This window comes from Gobio gobio (genome assembly GCF_949357685.1).
Source record: "Gobio gobio genome assembly, chromosome: 20".
NCBI lineage: Eukaryota > Metazoa > Chordata > Actinopteri > Cypriniformes > Gobionidae > Gobio > Gobio gobio.
Window position 1 is genome coordinate 26,747,576 of NC_137113.1, and position 22,328 is coordinate 26,769,903.

Here is a 22,328-nt window from a genome sequence, read left to right on the forward strand (position 1 = left end):
GATCAAGATATTCAATACAGGATCAAGCAGGCTGTATCTTCATTTAGGAGGCTGAGGAAAAGAGTGTTCAGCAACACCAATTTAAATCTACACACAAAGATTGCTGTTTATTGGGCAATCTGCCTCACCACCCTTCTGTATGGTTCTGAAACATGGACTATCTATGCTAGACATCTGAAAATGTTGAAATCGTTCCACGTTAGATGCCTGCAGCGCATCCTCAAAGTGACATGGCAAGATCGAGTGCCTCATATTGAGATCCTGCAAAAAGCTAACAGTTGGAGTATAGAAGCAACCTTAATGCTCTACCAACTTAGATGGCTTGGTCATGTTGTGAGAATGCCATCAAGTCGCTTTCCACGTAAGGTACTGTACGGTCAATTACATCTTGGCTGCCGTTCTGCAGGAGGTCAGAGACTGAAATACCAACTAAAAGCCCTTCTTAAGAAGTGTGAGATAAACCCCACATCCCTGGAAAGTAGCACCATGAACCGCAAATTCTGGCGGCAACTCTGTCAGAATGGAGCACAAAGCTATGAAGACAGGAGAACTGAACTTCGCCTGTCTAAAAGACATCAGAGAAAGCAGGCCATGCTTGTTCCGACACCCCCAAGACAATATGGAGAAATGTGTATATACCCTGTCTGTAAAAGACAGTGTGCTCCCCGCATCGGACTATACAGTCATCAAATAACCCACAAATCATAGAAGAAGTCATCTTCTGATGACAATGGACTACCCAGAGAGATTTTTCATTTTGATTGCATGGCAAAGCCAAAGACCAATTTTCAGCTAAGGCTGAACAGTAAAGTACTACTAACTAACTAACTATGATCCAGACAGTGCGGTGTCTTTGGAAATCGGCTGAGAAATATATTATAAATGCATTTTTACCACAGTGAAGCATGGAGGAAGAGGAGACAACCAAGAAGTGGCTTGAGAACAAGTACATCAGGCTCATATTTTGGTCATGTTTTTGAGTCCAGATTTGAACCCTATAGTGAATATTGGTCTCACATTAAACTCAAACGAGCTGGGAGACATTTTTCAACTACTCATGAAATGAATTGAAGCCATTTACATTGAGTGCAACAACACTGATTCTTCTTCCTGTAAAAATCTGTCTGCAAGTTGTGGAAGGATATTCCATGCTTATCTACAGTATTTGTGCAATTCTTGATCATTTCCTGACCAGTGATTTGCGATTAAAATGGTTAAGACCATTAAAAGACCACTAAATATTTTGGCCTTTTTTTTTGCCCAGGACTGTGTGTGTCAGTGTATGTGTATATACAGGGGTGCTGCATATTTACATATTACAAAGTGAAAAAGTGAAGAAATACATTCAGACAATATCTAGCAAAAGACTTTATGCTTATCAACATAGAATACATAATGGCAGGCTATAAAACTAAAACAAACAAATTCATTTGTCAAAGAGAAAATGAAGCATCAGAATACAGAAAAGTTTAGAAATACTGCACTTATATAAATGTTTGACAATATCATACAATGCTTTACAAGTTATCTTGAATTTAAAAAGCTTGCAACATGAGATCCACTGAGGTCCTCCATCTCCATCATTTGAAAATAACACGAATCTTCTTGTCTCCCATTATCAACCTAGAATGAATCAAGCGATTAATTAGAATACTTATACTCACTCATACTCATACTTAAAACCTGAATAAAATATGAATTCTTCTTTCAATCTGAACAGCTTCAAAATTAAATAATTCGTCATATACTGTTTAAGATGATACACTAAATGACTTTATACTTGTCCTAAATGAAGAAAACCATTTATTGTGAAAGGAAAAAGTGAGTTGCAAGAATACCTCACAAGGCTGACAGTGACCAAAGCACCAGTCAAAGGTCCCACCCAATATATCCAGTGGTACGTCCAGTGACCGGATACTATTGCTGGCCCAAAGGCCCGTGCTGGATTCATACATGCTCCTGATATTCCACCCCTGTTTGACATGTAAGACAAATCAGTTAAATAAGAGCTTCTCAAAAATGGCCCTAAATACAGCATATCAGCACTTAGGCAGTTAGGAATTAATATTTCCTTCCGCAATTATTATTCTAAGGCTCTTGATGTCTTTGTTTCCTGTAACATATCCTGTGATGGCTTGTTTGTTTGGTTACCATGTTCATTAATGTAGGTCTCCACATTCTCCACATTGAAACAAGTGTAGCGACTTGTGAGAAAAACATCTGCTTATAAAAAAGTATGAAACATATGATGACAGTTAAGGGAGAGCAGGGAGTGTTGTAACAAAATGAGATAAAACACCATAATTTTCACCAATTAGAAATGATCTACTGGGGTTGGCGGGGTAAAATCACTATCATACATCACCACCACCCAGAGGGGAGTCAGGGGACAGCAGTACAAAAAAAAAATCTGAGCCAAGTCAAATTTGGTTAAAAATTAAACTATTATTAGTATAGGTAATAATTAATAGTATTATATTTCTATAGTTTATTAGTGTATTAATGTAGAAGTATTTCCTTCCTATGTGCCCAGCCATAATATTTCTAGATTTATATTTTTTTTAAAGCAATTTTTCATCAATAAGGCTTCACAAGTCAAGTTTTATAATATGGATAATTATAATGTAACAATTATAAATAAAATATATGAATAATTCTAATATTAGAATTATACTATACAAATATATCATCTAACACCATGGTCTAAAAACATATATAACATGTAAACATTATAAACATAAACAAAACATGCTTAGAGTTGTACTCTATTTAATTTGCTCATTTGAATGAACATGTTTCCTGTAAGTTTTTATTTAATTATTAAATTAGCATTTTGAATTACAATGTACAACATTTAAAAGATCAATGTTCTTGTCAGTTGTGTTACAGTAGTGCAGTAGTAACTCTTTGCACTCGTTGTATTTGACACTAATCTAAACCTTTCACATATGCATATACATATATATGTACATGTATATGAAACCTTTATGTATATGTATATGAAACCTTTCATATATGCATATACATATATATGTATATGTATAAAATGTTGCTGCCTTAAATTTTTAAGTACAATCAACCTGGATGTTAAAGTAATTTCAACTTAAATTACAATAAACTGACTTAAAATAATATATAGGATAAGAGTTGAATCTTATATAACTTATCAAAAAAGTAAAAAAAAAGTGCTTAATTAATTTTGATGAGTTAAAGCACTGTAAAAACCAATGTTGTCATAACTTATTGATCATATATATTTTTTTACAGTGTAGGAGCATTATATGAAAGTCTGAGACTTGAGATATAAATGTTTAAACAAAATGTCTTTCCTATTGTTAAACATTTAACACAAATGCTCTTTATGGCTGCAAAACACTAGACTAGATTTGTTTGCTTCTTTTAAAATTAAGTATGGCATAGTATTACGTACAGTAGGCAATATAATTTGTTTGTGCCTTTCCTGAAATGATAGTTTCCTACCCAGCCAAAATATTTGCAGTCACGGTGAGTCCAATGCAGAAGGGAGCGAGATGACTTCGGGTCCTTCCGTTGATGGCACCCATGCTCACAACTATGGTCAAGAAGAGTGTCATTATCATCTCTGCCATAGTCGCAGAGGCAACGCCATGAGAGGACTGAACGGCATCAAATGCTGCTCCAGTCGCATTTCCAAATGCCTCATTCGTAGTAACAGCCTAAAGAAAAAGAAAAGAGAAAGTTATATCCCATTGGTCAAAAGTGTAAATGATTGGATACTTTCAGCCACTTTGAGCAATAAGGCTTCACCAAGTCACATCACAAACACAGTTAGAAATATTAATAGAGAAGCTTGCACACATACTTTGGCAAGGCCGGCAGCAATCACTCCACCTAGCATTTGCGAGAGCACATATGGCACCAGGAGCATCAGTTCCATTCCTCCGATGAGGTAAACACACACAGACACGGCCGGATTGAAGTGACCACCACTGGAAAAGAAGACATCTTAAAATCATGCATGAAAGAAAATTTGATACAAAAATTATAATCTATTCATATATTTATATTTTGCATAGTATTAATGCATGTATAATAATTTAATTTAAATAGTTGATATTCTGTTTTGTTTAAATATTGTAAATATAACAAGCATATATATTAAAAACTTTATCAACATAGTTTTATCATATTTAAATGTGTCAATTGTATTCTCTAATTAAAAGTCTAGTCAATTGGTAACTCGGTTACCTGATTTCTCCAAAAATGGCAATTGCTATTGCCAGTGCTAGTCCATGTGCCAGGGCAGGCTGGATACTCCCGCTGATGCCCACGTTACCCATGACCGACACACAGCCCACAAACATGAAGAGAGTGGAGCCGAGGATCTCTGCCAGGCACGGCTGAATGTAGTGCTCAAAGAAGGACTTCTTAGGCGTGTTCTGATGGTTGTCCCCTCCATCGCCCGTGGCTACTGTAAAGAGCTCTGATTTGGACTCAGCTGAGGTCATTTTGTCTGTCCGAAGCTTCAGGTGTTCTGTTTGCACACACTGCAGCTTTGTACTGATAAAGGTGGACAGAGGATGGGGTGGAGTGGTGGTAAGGCGGGCCAAAAGTCAACCCCTGTCATCACTCTTGGTGGCTTGGGAAAAACACTTTACAATTACAGCAGTGGAGAGCATTGTTTGGGGGGTGACGGGTTCAGGATATAGCTTATCATCCACCAGCCTGCTATTACACAACTGAGGACAATAAAAGAGAGCATAACGAACTCATATGTCACTCAAGGTCTTCTCGACGGTCTTATGCAACTGAATTGATCAGAGTTAATGCAGTTTCCCAAACTTTATAAATCTAATGGCATATTATAGATCGCTCTGCATTTCAGCGTGGCCCGCAGCAGATTTAGCATTTATCATCTGCATTTCTCACTCTCATGCATCAAATCGGGGTTCCTGGAAGTAAATAACAGCACAAGGTCGCTCTGGGTTAATGTTTCTCTTGAGGGACTCACTGACAAAAACGAATACAGAGAAAGACTGCAGGATGCCTGGCGTTGACGGCTAAAGAGGAAACATTTCCTTTTTTTTGTGTCTTTTAATCGCCTTTTGTTTTCTAAAACAACTTCCTGGTGATTATTTGTGACGTTTGAAAAACACACACAACCATTCAAAAGTTTAGGGTCAGAAAGATTTTTTTTTAAGTTTTTTAAAGAAGTCTCTTACGTTAACTAAGCCTGCATTTATTTAATCAAAAAATACTCTACAAACAGTTGTGAACTATTACATTTTAAAATAACTGTTTTCTATTTTAATATATTTTAAAATGTCATTTATTCCTGTGATGGCAAAGCTGAATTTTCAGCATCATTGCTCTAGTCTTCAGTGTCACATGATCCTTCAAAAATCATTCTAATATGATGATATGGTGTTCAAGAAACACCAAATCACGAATAAAAGAAAGTTCAAAAGAACAGCATTTATTTAAAACAGAAATCATTTGTAACATTGTAAATGTCTTTATTGTCAGTTTTGGTTGATTTAATGTGTGTGAATATATATATATATACAATTTTTTTTTTAGACAAATTTTACTCACCCCAAACTTTTGGTGGTGTACAATCTGAAGAAAAGCCATGACATGATAAAAATGAATGAGCTTATTGAGCATACATAGTTTTATAATATATTACTTTTTTTGAGTGTTCTCTATTTAAAAGTCTAGTCATTTCATAACTTTTTTTAATTGAGTGCTTTTTACGAAAATGTGTGTGGTGTAACAAGGACATTACCATGCCTAGGATTTTAATTTTCCAGTAATTTTACACAATGTAGACGTGTAAAACGGTTTCAAAGGTATCCTAAAGAGCAACAATAAATCATGCACTTAAACTTAACTTAATACTTTCAATTTTCTTTATTCATCATCACTGTTCATGAATATTCATACAGAAGCACACTATCATTCATACAGCCAACAAAATAACTTTATTACATATTCGTTTTTGGGATCTTATGAATGTTTTACAATGGTTTAATAATGGCTATGGCCTGAATTAAAATGGCACTTTTTAGACAGAAGACACTGTCACGAGACAGAAGGAGACAAGCGAAACAAAAGAAAAGACGCTGATGCCAGTAGTCTCCATTTTTATTGGGGGTCAAAAATGGAAATAAAGATATAAATTACTTCCGTTTCCTGTCCTCTGACTTTTGGTCATGTTGTTTCAAATAAAACTTTTACAACCAAGTCCCCATTGACGTCTAAAACCCAATTTGTGAGAGGCCTGAAAAGAGAAGTCCGCTGTTAGTTACAAGTGACGTCAAACTGTCCATGAAACTCTAGAATGACGTTAATTGGGTAAAATGGAAGCCTCACCTAAACTGAGCTTATCTTTTACGGCCCAGCAGATGCAGTAGTGTTGTAGAAGCTGTTGGAGAAGTTCCCTTTCGTCTAAAAACTCCAGGCGTTCAATTCTGTGATTGTAAAACAAAAGAAAGTCATTGTAGAGATTCCGATCTCAATCTTTCCTGGCACAGGTTGTAAAGTTAAAAATATACTCCTGATTACAACTGTACATTAGTGTTGGCTTGTGTACCTAGCTACATCTTCCTGAGGAAGCATGCTGTAGACCGTCATCATGTCCAGCGCGTTCACACTTTCCCAGCCTGCCGACAGAAAGCGTTCTTTCTGTGGAAACACATGTTACTTAAACTAAAAGCATTAAAAAACATTCAGTTTTCATTTCCTGAAACAAATGTTAGCTGAAATCAAATATTACAAAAAAAAAAAAAAAATCAGCTAATTGCCAAGGCAACATTTGTTGTTTAGCTTAACTTGTAGTAAAATAACTGAAAATAGAATATAAAATAAAATTCAGCCAACATTTGTTGTTTAATTTAACTTGAAGCACTAAAATAACTGAAAACAAAACCTAAAAAAAAATTGAGCTCTTTGCCAAGGCAACATTTGTCATTTAGTTTCACTTGAAGAACTAAAACAGCTGAAAACTACAGACATTAACAAACAAAAACGAATACAATAAAAGGTTACAATTTATTTTAAGGCAGCGGCTATTTACACTCAGTGAAAATAGCATCTTTTGCAGCTATAGATGCTATTTAAAATAGCAAAAAACAGCGATACATTATATTTACACTATATAAAAGTAGCAGTTCTTTGCAATAAGTGCAAATAGTTGTTGGAGGCTATTTATATTTATGAATAGTGGCAGATACTATTTGCACCTTAGTATTGTTGTACATTAACAGGATGCAATAACAACAGTGTAAATTATTATATTTATTTAAACTATTAAATGGATGACGCCTTATTGGGGCAATATGCCCTGCCTAGACCTACCCCTAATCCTACCCAATAAATACTTAATTATTAAATCTTTAGGCACTTTATTTCCACTTCTCAAACATTTTCTTCATTTTTATTGAAAATAAAGGCCTTTCTGATCTGATATGTGATGGGAAAAATGAGAAGAGTTTGGCAAAAGGCGGATTCGAACTCGGGTCGATCGCGTTCAAAAACGACTTCCATGCGCTATACTGCTTCCAGCCTAAGCAACTGCAGACGTTGAATGGCACGCGTCTTTTTTAATCAGACATTGGTGGGCGGAGTTAGTGTAAATAGCCTTTGCCAACAAGACAGACTATTAACACATGTTATTTTAAGGTAACAAAGTTACATTGTACTTAACCAAATTAGTACCGAGTAATATTAACTACATGTACTTACTATACTGAGTAAGACTGAGTAAGCCCCGACTGAGCCTGGTTTCTCCCAAGGTTTATTTTTCTCCATTAGGTCACCTGATGGGGTTTTGGTTTGCTTGCCACTGTTGCCTCTGGCTTGCCTTGCTCAGTTGGGGACACTACATTAAATAACCAAATAAATCTAATTATTAAACTAACCATATAAACTAAATTACTGATCTAATTACTGATCTAAAGCCAACACTGTCACTGTATGATAATTGAAATGAACTGATGACATAACCGTTTTCTCCAGAATGGCTATACGGCTGAAAAAAATCATGTTGCATTATTTTCCTGTTTAACACTGTAAAGCTGCTTTGAAACAATCTGCATTGTTAAAAGCGCTATATAAATAAGGTTGACTTGACTTTAGAGTTACGATTGGGTTTGTTTTAGGGTTAGTTACTTGTTATTACTATAGCAAGTACATGTAGTAACGTGTAACTACGTTGCCTTAAAATAAAGTGGTAACAAATAAAATTACTAAAAACTTTAAATCTTTCAAAATTTGAACATTGTAATATTAATAAAACTAAAATAACACTGACACACATTGAAAAGACTAACGTATTTAGTCTTTTCATTCCAAATACAAATTCTAGCCATGCTGAGCAGATGCTGAGGTGTCTACAGACACCGCCGTGGTGGTAACCTTGAGAGACTTGAACTGATACTGCTTTTGTGAGACTGAAGTGTTGGCGTTGGCTGCAGTAAACAATGACCTGAACTTAACTGCGCTGTTTTCCTGAGTCTTGATGACCCATTGTATGTTGAGCAGGAAAACAACTTTGAATTCCAAGCACTACCCAGTGTAATGTTTTGATTGTGCATAGCAAGATACTGTTTCACTGTATGGAGAAGAATTATCAACAATCCCACAATCTGACAGCTCCTGCAGAACAATAACTTTGAAGTACATTATGAATAAAGAGCTAGAAAGTCAACGCTAGTCCTAAAATGTGAGAGTGTCATACTTGAGAGTCCAAAGACTGACACAGATCCACCCCAGCCAGATTGCACTGCCGTCTCTGCAGATTCTCAATCATGATGTGCCCAAAGCGATCGTTCATGTTCACCTAAAAAGATTTGGACATTTAGAAATGCAAAAACATTTCTCATCAAATTCTGCAGGTTTTATGAAGGTAAATTTAAGAGTTTTTTAAGACCACATAAAGAACCTTTAAGGAATAAATACAATACGTCAATGTGTTCTCTAAATGAAAATGTATAGGTAGACACTTTAAAGTTTGGAAATACAACTTCCAACAGATATCCGAAAGTAGCTGGAATGCCTCTGCTCTCAAACACTAGTATATGGAAATATAATTTACTGTACCTTCTGACCACGCTGCAGAAAAGGGATGTTCTCAAAATAATTATGTCCAGTGCTAATGCCTAAAGATTCATAAATCAACATGCATTTTCAAGAGCTAAAAAAATGACAATAAATGAAGTCTTGTTTCCTGTGAACTCTAAAGTGAGTTTATGATTAAAACAAGAATAAATATGTGCCAATGGGCTCAGAAGTTTTTTCCTTAACTCAATGACAAATATTTGTTCTTGTTAAGCATAAACTCAATTCATTTTGTTCAACTTTTCAAGACTTCATTTTACATTTGCTTCTCAAATAAATGTATCTTGATTTAAAGATGTTTAGATATTTTTACTGGAAAACAGGACAAAAATACTGAAGATGACATAAATGTTTTAGTTTTTTGGCAATGCATGCAACATTTTATGCCATGACTTTATGAATTTATGAATGTCTTCTCTGATTTAAGACTTCTCTGATTTGTGTTAGAGTGAATTAAGACCATTTTAAGCCCCTTAGACACCCTGTTCTACCAAGATCAAAATGTTCTGAACATTTAGAATTTTCAAAAATCTAAACACGAGGATTGTAATAATGATGCAGTTTATCATATTATCTCACCTGTTCATAATTAATGAACATGGCCGTAGGGAAGGTGTCTGCGACCCAGTGCACCAGTTTGGAGGACTGCTCAGGGGTCATGTACACCAGTACACATTCAGACATAAAAAGGGTGGGCAACCTGGGTGGAAAGAAGCAGGAATACTGTTAACAAGCAAAATCCTTCAATAGTGGGGAAGTGTTTCTTTACAACACCCATCCTATGATTAAGTTCCTCTAAATAGAGGCTAAATGTAACTGTGAATTATGGGTAAAATTTTACAATTCAATAACCTTAAAGAATTACCATAAACTATCAATGCACAACAGCACTTTTACAGCATTTATTAATGTAAGATAATGTTACAGTCTACATACTGATGCATTTAAGTTGTATTAATTAACATTCAGGGATTATTAACAAACAGTAATTAAAGTGAAAAATAGAATATTTATAAATGAACAGTATAAATGAATACTTTTATTCAGAAAAGATGTGTTAAATTGATCAAAAGTGACAGTAAAGATGTTTATAGGGTGATTCTCAACAGGGAAGGTGCATCCTAGTTAGGCTGTGTTCTTCCTAGTCCTTCAGAGGCTTGTAGGCAAGAGTCCTCCTCAGCATTAAACGCTAGAATTAGACGGTCTAGTACAAGGGTTCTCAACCCTGGTCCTCGAGGCCCACTGTCCTACAGAGTTTAGCTCCAACCTTGATCCAACTCACCTGCCTGTAGCTTTCTAGGAATCCTGAAGAGCTTAATTAGCTGTTTCAGGTGTGTTTGATTAGGGTTGGAGCTAAACTCTGCAGGACAGTGGGCCTCGAGGACCAGGGTTGAGAATGCTTGGTCTAGTAAGTGCGCAAGTCTAAGTCACACGTTCCCGCCCACACAGTCAAAATACTTTGTATTAACTGGCTTTCTATTAATGCAATGCAGTGAATGACAACTGTCAGTGGTCTCCCAATAGCTTAGATTATTGGCAGTTTAGCGTTAAGTGATTAATTTACACCAAAACAAAAGACAACGTATGCCTTCATCTCTGAATTTTTTTTTGTGTCTTACATTTCATAATGAACTCAGGGGCGACTTCCTGACAGTTCTTTTTCAGGAACTGCAATGTGTGCAATGGATTGTGGGTGATTGAAGGACGTGAAGGATACACTTGACGCATCCTTCAAAATGAGCTGAATGAAGGACGCGAAACGATCGCTGCCTTCCAAGTTTCCTTCAAATTGACATGGCCTTCGGCGGCACTTGATAACGTGGCAGCCAAGATATGCATTGCGGCCTTACAGGACTCAGCCTTCTGTTTGAGAAGCACTCATAATGTTACAAAATATTTATTTTACAAATAAATGCTGTTTTGGAACTTTCTCTTCAAAGAATCCTGGAATAAAAGTGTCACAGTTTCCAAAAATATATTAAGCAAAAGTTAAGGCTGTTGTTTTTAATGAGCAATGTTTCTTGAGCACCAAATCATCATATTAGAATGACTTCTGAAGGATCATGTGACACTGACGACTGGAGTAATGATGCTGAAAATTCAGCTTTGCCATCACAGGAATGCATTACATTTTTAAATATATTAAAATAATATAATATTTCAGTATATTACTGTTTTTTATTGTATTTTTGATTAAATAAATGCATCCTTAGTGAGCATAATCCTGGGCATAATCCTCGTCACTAGGCATCACAGGGACTCCACTCCTTTGGTTTGAGTCTTATCTCACAGGTAGGTCTTTCAAGGTTGCCTGGAGAGGAGAGGAATCCGAAGCACATCAACTGACCACGGGGGTTCCTCAGGGCTCAGTGCTTGGTCCTCTCCTCTTCTCCATCTACACTACTTCATTGGGACCCATCATTCAGGCACATGGCTTATCATACCACTGCTATGCTGATGACACTTAGCTCTACCTTTCATTTCAACCAGACGACCCCACAGTAGCTGCACGAATCTCCAGCTGTCTGGCTGACATCTCTGCATGGATGAGAAAACATCACCTGCAGCTCAACCTGGCAAACACTGAGTTTCTCATCTTCCCGGCCAGTCCCACTATACAACATGACTTGACCATCCAGTTAGGTACATCCTTGATTTCCCCATCAAAGTCAGTCAGAAATCTTGGAGTAACATTTGATGATCAGTTGTCCTTCAGAGAACACATTTCTAAGACAGCTTGCTCGTGCAGGTTTGCGCTCCACAACATCAGGAAGATTAGACCGTTCCTAACAGAGCACGCAACACAGCTTCTTGTACAGGCCCTGGTTATTTCTAGACTTGACTACTGCAATGAGCTTCTGGCTGGACTCCCCTCTTGTGCGATCCAAACACTTCGAATGATCCAGAATGCAGCAGCACGTCTTGTCTTCAACGAGCCCAAAATGACCCACATCACACCTCTCTTCATCTCTCTGCACTGGCTACCACTCGCTGCTCGCATCAAGTTTAAAGCGCTGACGCTACAGAGCCACCACACGCTCAGCTCCTGCATACTTTGACTCGATTCTACAAATCCACACCCTCACCAGAAGCCTTCGCTCAGCTAAGGAGCGACGGCTTGTGGTACCAGAGGCAAAAAATCCCTTTCCAGGACATTTTCATTCAACGTTCCCAGCTGGTGGAACGATCTTCCCAACGCCATCCGAAACGCAGAATCATTGACAACATTCAAAAGTCAACTAAAAACTCAGCTCTTCCGTGAGCACTTAACCTCATATAAAAAAATGTAATAAAAAAAAACCCTTTCCTTTCCCCTTTCTCCCCCTTTTTTCCCTCCCTACTCTAGCCTGTGCTACACTGAGCAATGTACACGGTCTCAGTATTTCAGGCACTTGTTGCACTTACTCGACTCTTCATGACCAATCGCTTCGTGTACCCCCAAGTTGTAAGTCGCTTTGGATAAAAGCGTCTGCTAAATGCATAAATGTAAATGTAAATGCATAAGAGACTTCTTTCAAACACAAAAATCTTACAGACCTTAAACTTTTGAATGGTAGTGCAATGCATTAACTAATGCCAATAAACTGATTCCTATTGTTAAGTGTTACCAAATAAAAGTTCCTGCAACAATCTTTTTTTTTTCAATGTTATTTTTTGGAATCAGTTTCAAGATATGCTGCATTTTTTTTCTATTGAGGACATCACAATTTAATCAGCTCATGCATTAACAAGAAGTTTATTCCTGGAATCCGAATCATTAAGGTAATATATGGAAGTGCAAAGCAGGAAATCACATTTTTGGAAGAGTGGTTCGCGTGCGATGACAATAGATTTTCCAGACTTTTTTTTTTTTTCATTTAGCAAGTGAGACACTGATGGGATTTGCAGGCAAGCTGGTAAACGGCAAGACGCCACGTTAGGGTGGACTGAACAGGAAGTTGCAAAAAAAAAAAGCAAAACAAAAAAAACTCAAGGTAAAAGACCTTGGAAATGATGCCATTGATGTCATACACCTTCTAGAACGGTAGCTTCCTTCGGGTCTCATCAGTTCACATCAAAGAAAATGTGTACTTTTGACGCATCTAAGGAAACTCTAAATGCTCCCAAGTGTACTATTGTCGTCAGGGGCATCAACAGAGATGCACGAAAACAAAACAACAGATGCATGCAAATTCTACTGGGAGGCCAAACAGGATGGATCAACCCTATGTAGGATGCGCAGAATCATTAGGTTTACTTTCTAGCAAGTCAAATTATAACTTAAATCCTATTGTTTTAATACACATTGTTCCACCAACCAACAACATTATACAACTCACGTGTGACTGAGGAAAACAAGTAAATGTGTGAACCTTTCAGAAGGACAAATCTGTGCATCACAATAAAGATAAGAGAGGCTCATCCTGATGTTGTAACTGCCATTACTACATAATCATGAATGTTGATAAGACATCACAAATATGCAGTGTAGTAGAAAGACTGAAAAAAATGTGGTATTTATTTTTAACTCGGCCAAGGTTGTTACGTTACAGTACGTACTCTGGATTTATCTGGAACTTTTTTAGTTTGTCCTCTAAAGTTGGGAGGTCTCTTAGATCAGCACTGATGATACAATATCTGTCCGAGTCCAGGCTATGACCATCTGTCAAAAAGACAAAGTTGAACAGATAATTGGGCTAGAGTGAAAAAGATCACTACACAACAGTAAAGTAAAATGCAATACATCATAATTCGATGTCAATACCCAGAAGGAGTGAATCAGTGGAGTGGGTCTCAATCAAAGGTTTCGATAGTGGAGGTTTTGTCCTGTAAAGGATGGATAGATTGATAGATAGATGGATAGATAGATAGATAGATAGATAGATAGATAGATAGATAGATAGATAGATAGATAGATAGATAGATAGATAGATAGATAGATAGATATATAGATAGATAGATAGATAGATAGATAGATAGATAGATAGATAGATAGATAGATAGATAGATAGATAGATAGATAGACAGATAGACAGATAGATAGATAGATAGATAGATATACAGATAGACAGATAGATAGGTGTTAATCATTTACTCAATTGTTGTATGGAAAACAAGACTTTTATCTCAGTGATCATTATCAGTTATCAGATTTCTATCATCAAAGTCATTCATATTTTATCATCAAACAACTCACACGAAATCCACATAACAAAATATAAGTTTGAACTAAAAACTGTTCTGCACATATAAACACTTCACTCTGTATTATACTGTACAGTAGTCTCAAATATATACAAATAATAACATATTACTCAAACAATTTGGACACCTAGTTTGAACTTGAGGGAGACTGACTTTACACAACACAAGAAAGTTACAGGCAACTGCAAAAAAAGGTTGTGAGAAAAGGTCGAGTATCATTTGTTTGCAGATGACACTTTGGTATTCTGTTATCTAATGCAATGAGGGTCGGGTTTGTATTGTATTGTATTGCGTAATTCCCTCTGTACACAGCTTGTGTATTTATTTTCTACATGTCACTAAAACACACACTTAAACCAAGGCACTTTACACAGACATAAAAATCTTCCTCTTCTTTCCATTTCACCTCTGATCTTGTTTCCTAGTGTAGTATTCTAATAAACCTGGCATTGTACACTATGAATGTTGTTTGCTCTGTGACAAATTGCTTATGTTTCTCTATTGCAGTGGCTTCCAAACTTTTTTCTGCCGGGATCCCTTTTGTACTGGAAAATATTTTCAAGCACCGCCCACCTACATGCACCCACATAAAGACTCTCATAAGCGAATATTTTGAGGCCCACAATACACTGTGGTCTCATTACCAACAGTTGTCCTGTTGAATCCGAGGGTGAGATATGCCTCATCATATTGTTTTGTCTTTGCAGCACGTCTACACCGGACGCACCACTTGTTGCACCGTGCATCAACAGCTTGATGAGGCTGTCTGCACAGAAATAGAACGGTGCATCTGACGGGAATTTTGCGGGAATGTTGCATCGCACCACATCCAGTGTAGACAGCATCACCAATTACAATGAGTTCTATTTGCTTTTGTCGCGTTTGTGCCTTGATGTATATGGGGGCTGTACATGGTGCAGCTGATGATGATCTGAATTGTACCTAAGGAGGACCGTCAGCCCGCTTCGGCAGGAAGTGGGTAATTATTTTAGATTGCTTCTGAGCCTCAGTAAACTTTTCTGAAAAAGCCCCCACAGTATCACCAAAATGACTGTAATCGGTTTAAAAGTCCAATCCGAATGAAAATGCTCCATATAAACACCTCGATCGGAATAAAAATGCCCAAACCGAATGAAATTGTAATCAGTTTAAGAGGGGTGGGATAAACCTTTTCATGAACCGATCAAACGAAAAAATTCCACCATGTAAACGACCTGATCCGATTACTTTGACTGAGTGTACATCCTTCTGTGATGTGATATACAGCGCGGGTGCCTCCACCACTGAAGAGTGCACACTGCACTCACACCAGGCTAATGTTGACAAGAGAGGAAAGTTCATTTTTATTTTATTTCTTAACAAGTTATGAACATAATGTTGGAATAATGACACAAACATAGCCTGGCTACACCATCTCATCTTGACAGCGTTTGTCCTAGGCTTCAACTGCGCCTGACAGAAGAATTAATTTTTATGAGGTGATTCTTACACTTTACAACAAACAATAAATAGCTTTTATAAAACAGTATACGTCCTGTTGCCCGTTGAGAGTTGCCACAACAATGGAACATTCAAGCAGCTGGAGAGGACGTGTGTCGACATTTCTTTCTGTTTCTCGTAAGTGTTATATATATATATATATATATATATATATATATATATATATATATATATATATATATATATATATATATATATATATATATATATATATATATATATATATATATATATATATACACTCACCTAAAGGATTATTAGGAACACCTGTTCAATTTCTCATTAATGCAATTATCTAATCAACCAATCACATGGCAGTTGCTTCAATGCATTTAGGGGTGTGGTCCTGGTCAAGACAATCTCCTGAACTCCAAACTGAATGTCAGAATGGGAAAGAAAGGTGATTTAAGCAATTTTGAGCGTGGCATGGTTGTTGGTGCCAGACGGGCCGGTCTGAGTATTTCACAATCTGCTCAGTTAATGGGATTTTCACGCACAACCATTTTACAATTTTTACAAAGAATGTTTACAAAGAATGGTGTGAAAAGGGAAAAACATCCAGTATGCGGCAGTCCTGTGGGCGAAAATGCCTTGTAGATGCTAGAGGTCAGAGGCGAATGGGCCGACTGATTCAAGCTGATAGAAGAGCAACTTTGACTGAAATAACCACTCATTACAACCGAGGTATGCAGCAAAGCATTTGTGAAGCCACAACACGCACAACCTTGAGGCGGATGGGCTACAACAGCAGAAGACCCCACCGGGTACCACTCATCTCCACTACAAATAGGAAAAAGAGGCTACACTTTCCACAAGCTCACCAAAATTGGACAGTTGAAGACTGGAAAAATGTTGCCTGGTCTGATGAGTCTCGAGTTCTGTTGAGACATTCAGATGGTAGAGTCAGAATTTGGCGTAAACAGAATGAGAACATGGATCCATCATGCCTTGTTACCACTGTGCAGACTGGTGGTGGTGTAATGGTGTGGGGGATGTTTTCTTGGCACACTTTAGGCCCCTTAGTGCCAATTGGGCATTGTTTAAATGCCACAGCCTACCTGCGCATTGTTTCTGACCATGTCCATCCCTTTATGACCACCATGTACCCATCCTCTGATGGCTACTTCCAGCAGGATAATGCACCATGTCACAAAGCTCAAATCATTTCAAATTTGTTTCTTGAACATGACAATGAGTTCACTGTACTAAAATGGCCCCCACAGTCACCAGATCTCAACCCAATAGAGCATCTTTGGGATGTGGTGGACATAAATTAGGTTAAACTACTGCACCGCCCACAGAAAAATAAATAAATATAAAAGTTACCAACACAGAACTATTGATCCACGAACGTTGCAGTTAATATAACTGGCAACGTTACGAATCTGATGCAGCAGACAAACTGTGAGCGCATGTCACAAAATGACTCCGATTGAAAGTCAGCACATGTAAACACCAGATCGGTTTAGAGAAAGTCTCATGTAAACAGTCCACCGAATCTTTCAATCGGAATGACAAAAAAGTGCGCATGTAAACGTGGCTAATGTGAGCCAGAGGTGTCCGACTGCCATATAGTAGTCAGACATGGCTTTGACAGAAGCGATGCCATGATGGCCTCCTCGACAGGAGGCAACCGGGCGTAATCCCACCACTTTTCCACCCCCACCAACCATGGAGAGGAGGTGGGTTCTCTGAGCGTGAACTCAGGCTGAATGGGGGCCACGCCCATGTGATCTCCTCTTCAGGGAAAAATGGCGCTCTTGTCCTCTCCATAACCAAAAGAGGTCCCGTGCTTCAGGAGAAGGGCGAAGACTGGCATCAGAACCGGGGGCTGCTGGAAACGTTGAGGACACAGCCACTTGGCTGGCATCAACTCATCGAGGGAGCCTCCCAGGTGAATTTGCCACGGTGGCGGGAGGAGGAGGCGTGACGGCAGGAGTGCTTCTGTTGAGGACAACAGCAAGCCTTGCACAGAGAGTCTTGATTGGCAGATCTTTGGAGAAACGACAACCAGACTCCCACAGTGCCGCTTCGGCATGGGCATGGCCCAAGCACAGCATGCACATGTTGTGTGCATCCGGGAGCTCGATGGGCTCATCACACACGCTGCACATTCCTTGCAGCGATATCTTGTCTTCTTGCTGGATCACAGGAGGGGATCGCTTCTTCTGCATCATTCGCTCGGGTGCGAAGGTCGACGGTGAAGTAGGCTTCAAAGTGAAGGAGAAAGATTCTGAGGCAAAATTACTCAGCGCGGTTGGCCCCGCCCCTCGCATGCACGCTTGCGCACCATTGGCTATTGCAGATGTGCGAAATTAATCCCATGTTCCAGCCGCGACATCACAGAACAATAGAATCCATTTCTAAAATAGAATCTTCGCGTAGAGGTGTCGCGGTTGGTTAGGACAAAATCTCTCGCATTGTCAATACAAGATCTGGACCAAAAATGTATGCACCTCTTGATGGAAATAACATCACAGCATTTATTTTCATCAAGAGATGCATTCATTTTTTATCCAGATCTTGTATTGACCTCTGTCAAGTATCCTCCAGCACATCCCAAAGACTTTCAATGAATTTAAGGTCTGGACTCAGAGGTGCCAATTAATGTGTGAAAATTATTCTTCATGCTCCCTCCCAACCATTCTTTCACAATTTGAGCCTGATGAATCTTGACATTGTTATCCTGGAATATGGCCATAATGTGTATTCCTAAATGGTTGTTTAAGAAATGAAAAGCTACAAACTCAATCAATTAGGATTGGAAGAACTGTTGCCAAACATATAACATGCTAAAAAACACAAAAATAACTGCAATAATGATCCAACCATTGACTCTTAAGCATTTGCCAATTTGAATCCAAACAGCGACTTTTTTTTGACCGGGCAGTGTGTCACATTTCTTTATTATTATTTATTAAATATATTAATTACTTATGTAGCTAGTCACATAATAAGCAGGATCATTTTGCCGTATCCCCCTGAAGAGTGTTTTTTTTTTTTTTTTTTGCATAACAATCTGCTCACACGATCAGCCTTTGAATATCAGTCAAATCAGTTTTAAAACCCCGGGCGCGGCCCCCAGATTAGGAACAACGTCAGAACCCGGAAGACTAATTCGCCGCTGGTTCCTTCGAGATTTCCTAATGGGGGTTTTCAATTTATGAGAAAAATAAGGTCCGTGGTGAAAATAGCTTGATGATATTTTGACGTTTTGTACAACAAAGTTTACACACCCATACCGAAAACGTAAATTTTGAAGCAGTTATGTTTATTTTTGAAGAAAAAAAAAGATCTTATGTAACTACATAAGAACGTGCCTGCAATGTACGTTATAGAACAAAACGTCAACGTATCATCAAGTTATATTTACCACAGGCTTTATTTTATGAATAAATTGAAAAACCCCTCTGATGTCATACCTGCACCACCCTATTGTAAGTCACTTTGGATAAGAGTCGGCTAAATGTGTATTTTGCACAGCTGTACCTACAGCAGTTTCCACTGACTGGGTTATGCAGCAATAAAAAAAACATCTAATCACCCATGACAAAACATCCTCCACACATGAATAGTAGATCATATCATGCATAACAGGTATTGAACAGTATTAATTCCGGTGGGATACTTTAATGTGATAAAAAAGCACCAAAGGACCATTAAATTTAATACAAAAAAGATGACAGATATACAATCTAACCATTGCTTTGAAGGGTGGACATATCTAGACAGAGGGTCCCTAAACTACTCATTTGGGACACTGTCTCCCTCTACAGGAATATGACTAAAAGAACATGCTAAGCATACAAAATCATTAATGTTAATGTCAAAAAGAAAATTATCGAAGAATAACAATAGTAATATTATAAAAGTAACAACACCTTACTTGATGTGGTGTATTTTTCTGGCAACAATCGTTGGGAAGTCAACTTCAAAGAACTTTTTTGGCATAATGTTTTCTTCCTAAGAATGAAAAAATACACATTAAAAAATATATACTTTTCTTTGTTTGCTTATAAAGAATAATGTATTTTATGATTCTGTTTAAGGATACATATTATTCCTATATATATATATATATATATATATATATATATATATATATATATATATATATATATATATATTAGGGCTGTCAAAAGATTAATCGTGATTAATCGCATCCAAAATAAAAGTTTGTGCTTACATAATATATGTGTGTGTACTCTGTTAATTATTATTTATATATAAATACACACACATTCATGTATATATTTAAGAAATATTTGCATGTATATACTGTATATACATTTATATAATCTATAATATATATAAATATAAATGTTTTATATATAAAAATAATATTTTTTTCATAAATATATACATGCTTGTGTGTGTATTTATATATAAATAATAATTAACAGAGTACACACACATATATTATGTAAACACAAACTTTTATTTAGGATGTGATTAATTGCGATTAATCTTTTGACAGCCCTAATATATATATATATATAGAGCCTTGGTCGCCCATGGCCCTGTCGCCGTTTCACCACTGTTCCTTCCTTGGACCACTTTTGATAGATACTGACCACTGCAGACCGGGAACACCCCACAAGAGCTGCAGTTTTGGAGATGCTCTGACCCAGTCATCTAGCAATCACAACTTGGCCCTTGTCAAACTCACTCAAATCCTTACACTTGCCCATTTTTCCTGCTTCTAACACATCAACTTTGAGGACAAAATTTTCACTTGCTGCCTAATATATAATGTTATGCCTGATCGGAGTGCATATATATATAACTATTATTATAGTATCTCAAATTAATTAATTTAAAAAGTAATAATAAAAAAACAACCTTTAATCTCCAAAAAGTGGTATCCAGTCCTGCCCCAAGATTCACCACCTGGCAGTCACATTGCGTCTTCTCGAGAAAAGCATCAAGAAGGAGATTCACCCCTTTGACACGACCATAATAACCTACAGCACATTAATAAGAATAAATAGTGAATTACATTAAACGCAGGCGCAAACATTGGCCAGCAGATGGAGATCTTACCTCTGTTGATCTCGGGTGCTTTACGTTCACCTATTTGCCTCACAAAATACTGGACGTAGAGGTCAGTCCAGTAACCTTTACTGGTAGCAAACCTATAACACAGAATAAAAACCATGCGGTTATATTAAATAAAATAGTTATTATTACACATAAATGGCACATGACATGTATAGCTACAGCACTGTTGATGACTTAACACAATTTGAAATAATGAAAGTCTTTGATGAAGTACTATACATTATAACATAAAACAATCATGTCTGCAATATTGTGAAAAAACACGACTGTAGTAGAATATTTGGTGATACTATGGATGCTCAATAATGTTGTGCTAGAATGTCGTGAGGGAATCATAGCATTTAGAAACCAGCGACAATCATGTTTAATAGTTTTATTTCTGATCACTGTTTGCATGCCGTGCTACCTTTTGCATATCGACGCATCGTCACAAGTTGCTCTGACCGCTTCATCGGCAGTGTCAGAATATGAATATGGCTGTTTGGATGCCATGAACACTTTGAGATTTGAAGCAACGTAAGAATTATTGTAAAACACTGCGTTAAATACACATGTTATATTCCTATTCAACGTAAATGCTAAACGTTAGCTAAACTGACCGGGTTTCGAAAACCGCAAGAGCCTAAAATATTTTATTGCCAATATTATCAACAGATTCTTTAAATATTTTTCAAGCACATTTATTTGAAACAAGCATATTGGTTTTCACAGCGGCATAACATAAACAGAACTGCACCAGGCGCTCCGGTTGACAATCACATGTTTACATCTATTTCCGCTGACGCACTTTCCCATAATACATCACGGGGTGACGAGGAGAGCTACTGCGCATGCCAGTAAATTTAATTCACATTTATGTGTAACATTTACATTGGTTGGGGTTCAGATGTTTGCGCTGATGCAAGTCGCACAAAGAGTCGTTTTATAAATGACGTTTTTTTTAATTATTGCTCACAATAATGTTACTCCCTAACAGTTACATCACTCAAGTCAACGATAACGGGAAATGTCCCGTTATCTACAGATACATAATTAGATATTAAACGTCAAGGATCTGAGGGTTATAAAAACTTCTATCACTTAAATGTCATTTAGAAGCTTATATAGAGAGGAAGAAACTGAATGTTGTGGATTGGATCAGTAGCTCTTTATTATGAATAAACGTCTTAAATAGAGAGAGAGAGAGAGAGAGAGAGAGAGAGAGAGAGAGAGAGAGAGAGAGAGAGAGAGAGAGAGAGAGAGAGAGAGAGAGAGAGAGAGAGTGTGTGTGTGTGTCGATAAAATGTTATTTTACAATATTGGCAAAGCATACAGAGTACTTAAAATAGACAATACATGCAAAAAAAATAATTTAAAAAAATATCTAAAACTAAAAATATAATTATTTATGCTGTACACAGAAAAGAAGGACAGTTTTGGTTAAACCTTATAGAATCGCTATGATGTAAATTCCTACAGGTCATTCAGGGAGTGTATGGGCAGCA

General features: G+C 37.3%; 2 protein-coding genes across 2 annotated transcripts; both read right to left on the reverse strand.

Annotated features, from left to right (window-relative positions):
- Positions 1 to 1,355: 1,355 nt before the first annotated feature.
- Positions 1,356 to 4,726, reverse strand: aqp8a.1 (aquaporin 8a, tandem duplicate 1). The gene is made up of 5 exons (XM_079845649.1): positions 4,228 to 4,726; positions 3,842 to 3,968; positions 3,481 to 3,695; positions 1,839 to 1,973; positions 1,356 to 1,623 (listed from the first exon to the last, which is right to left on the reverse strand). Exons 1-5 carry the CDS (start codon positions 4,485 to 4,487, stop codon positions 1,581 to 1,583), a joined length of 780 nt encoding a protein of 259 aa, XP_079701775.1. The 5' UTR covers positions 4,488 to 4,726; the 3' UTR covers positions 1,356 to 1,580.
- A 1,149-nt stretch (positions 4,727 to 5,875) lies between these two features.
- Positions 5,876 to 21,642, reverse strand: lcmt1 (leucine carboxyl methyltransferase 1). The gene is made up of 12 exons (XM_079845648.1): positions 21,444 to 21,642; positions 21,251 to 21,341; positions 20,827 to 20,918; positions 20,626 to 20,747; positions 19,670 to 19,746; positions 13,844 to 13,905; positions 13,639 to 13,741; positions 9,679 to 9,799; positions 8,720 to 8,821; positions 6,575 to 6,666; positions 6,355 to 6,452; positions 5,876 to 6,262 (listed from the first exon to the last, which is right to left on the reverse strand). The coding sequence occupies exons 2-12, from the start codon at positions 21,334 to 21,336 to the stop codon at positions 6,240 to 6,242; spliced, it is 978 nt and encodes a 325-aa protein (XP_079701774.1). The 5' UTR covers positions 21,337 to 21,341; positions 21,444 to 21,642; the 3' UTR covers positions 5,876 to 6,239.
- Positions 21,643 to 22,328: the final 686 nt, after the last annotated feature.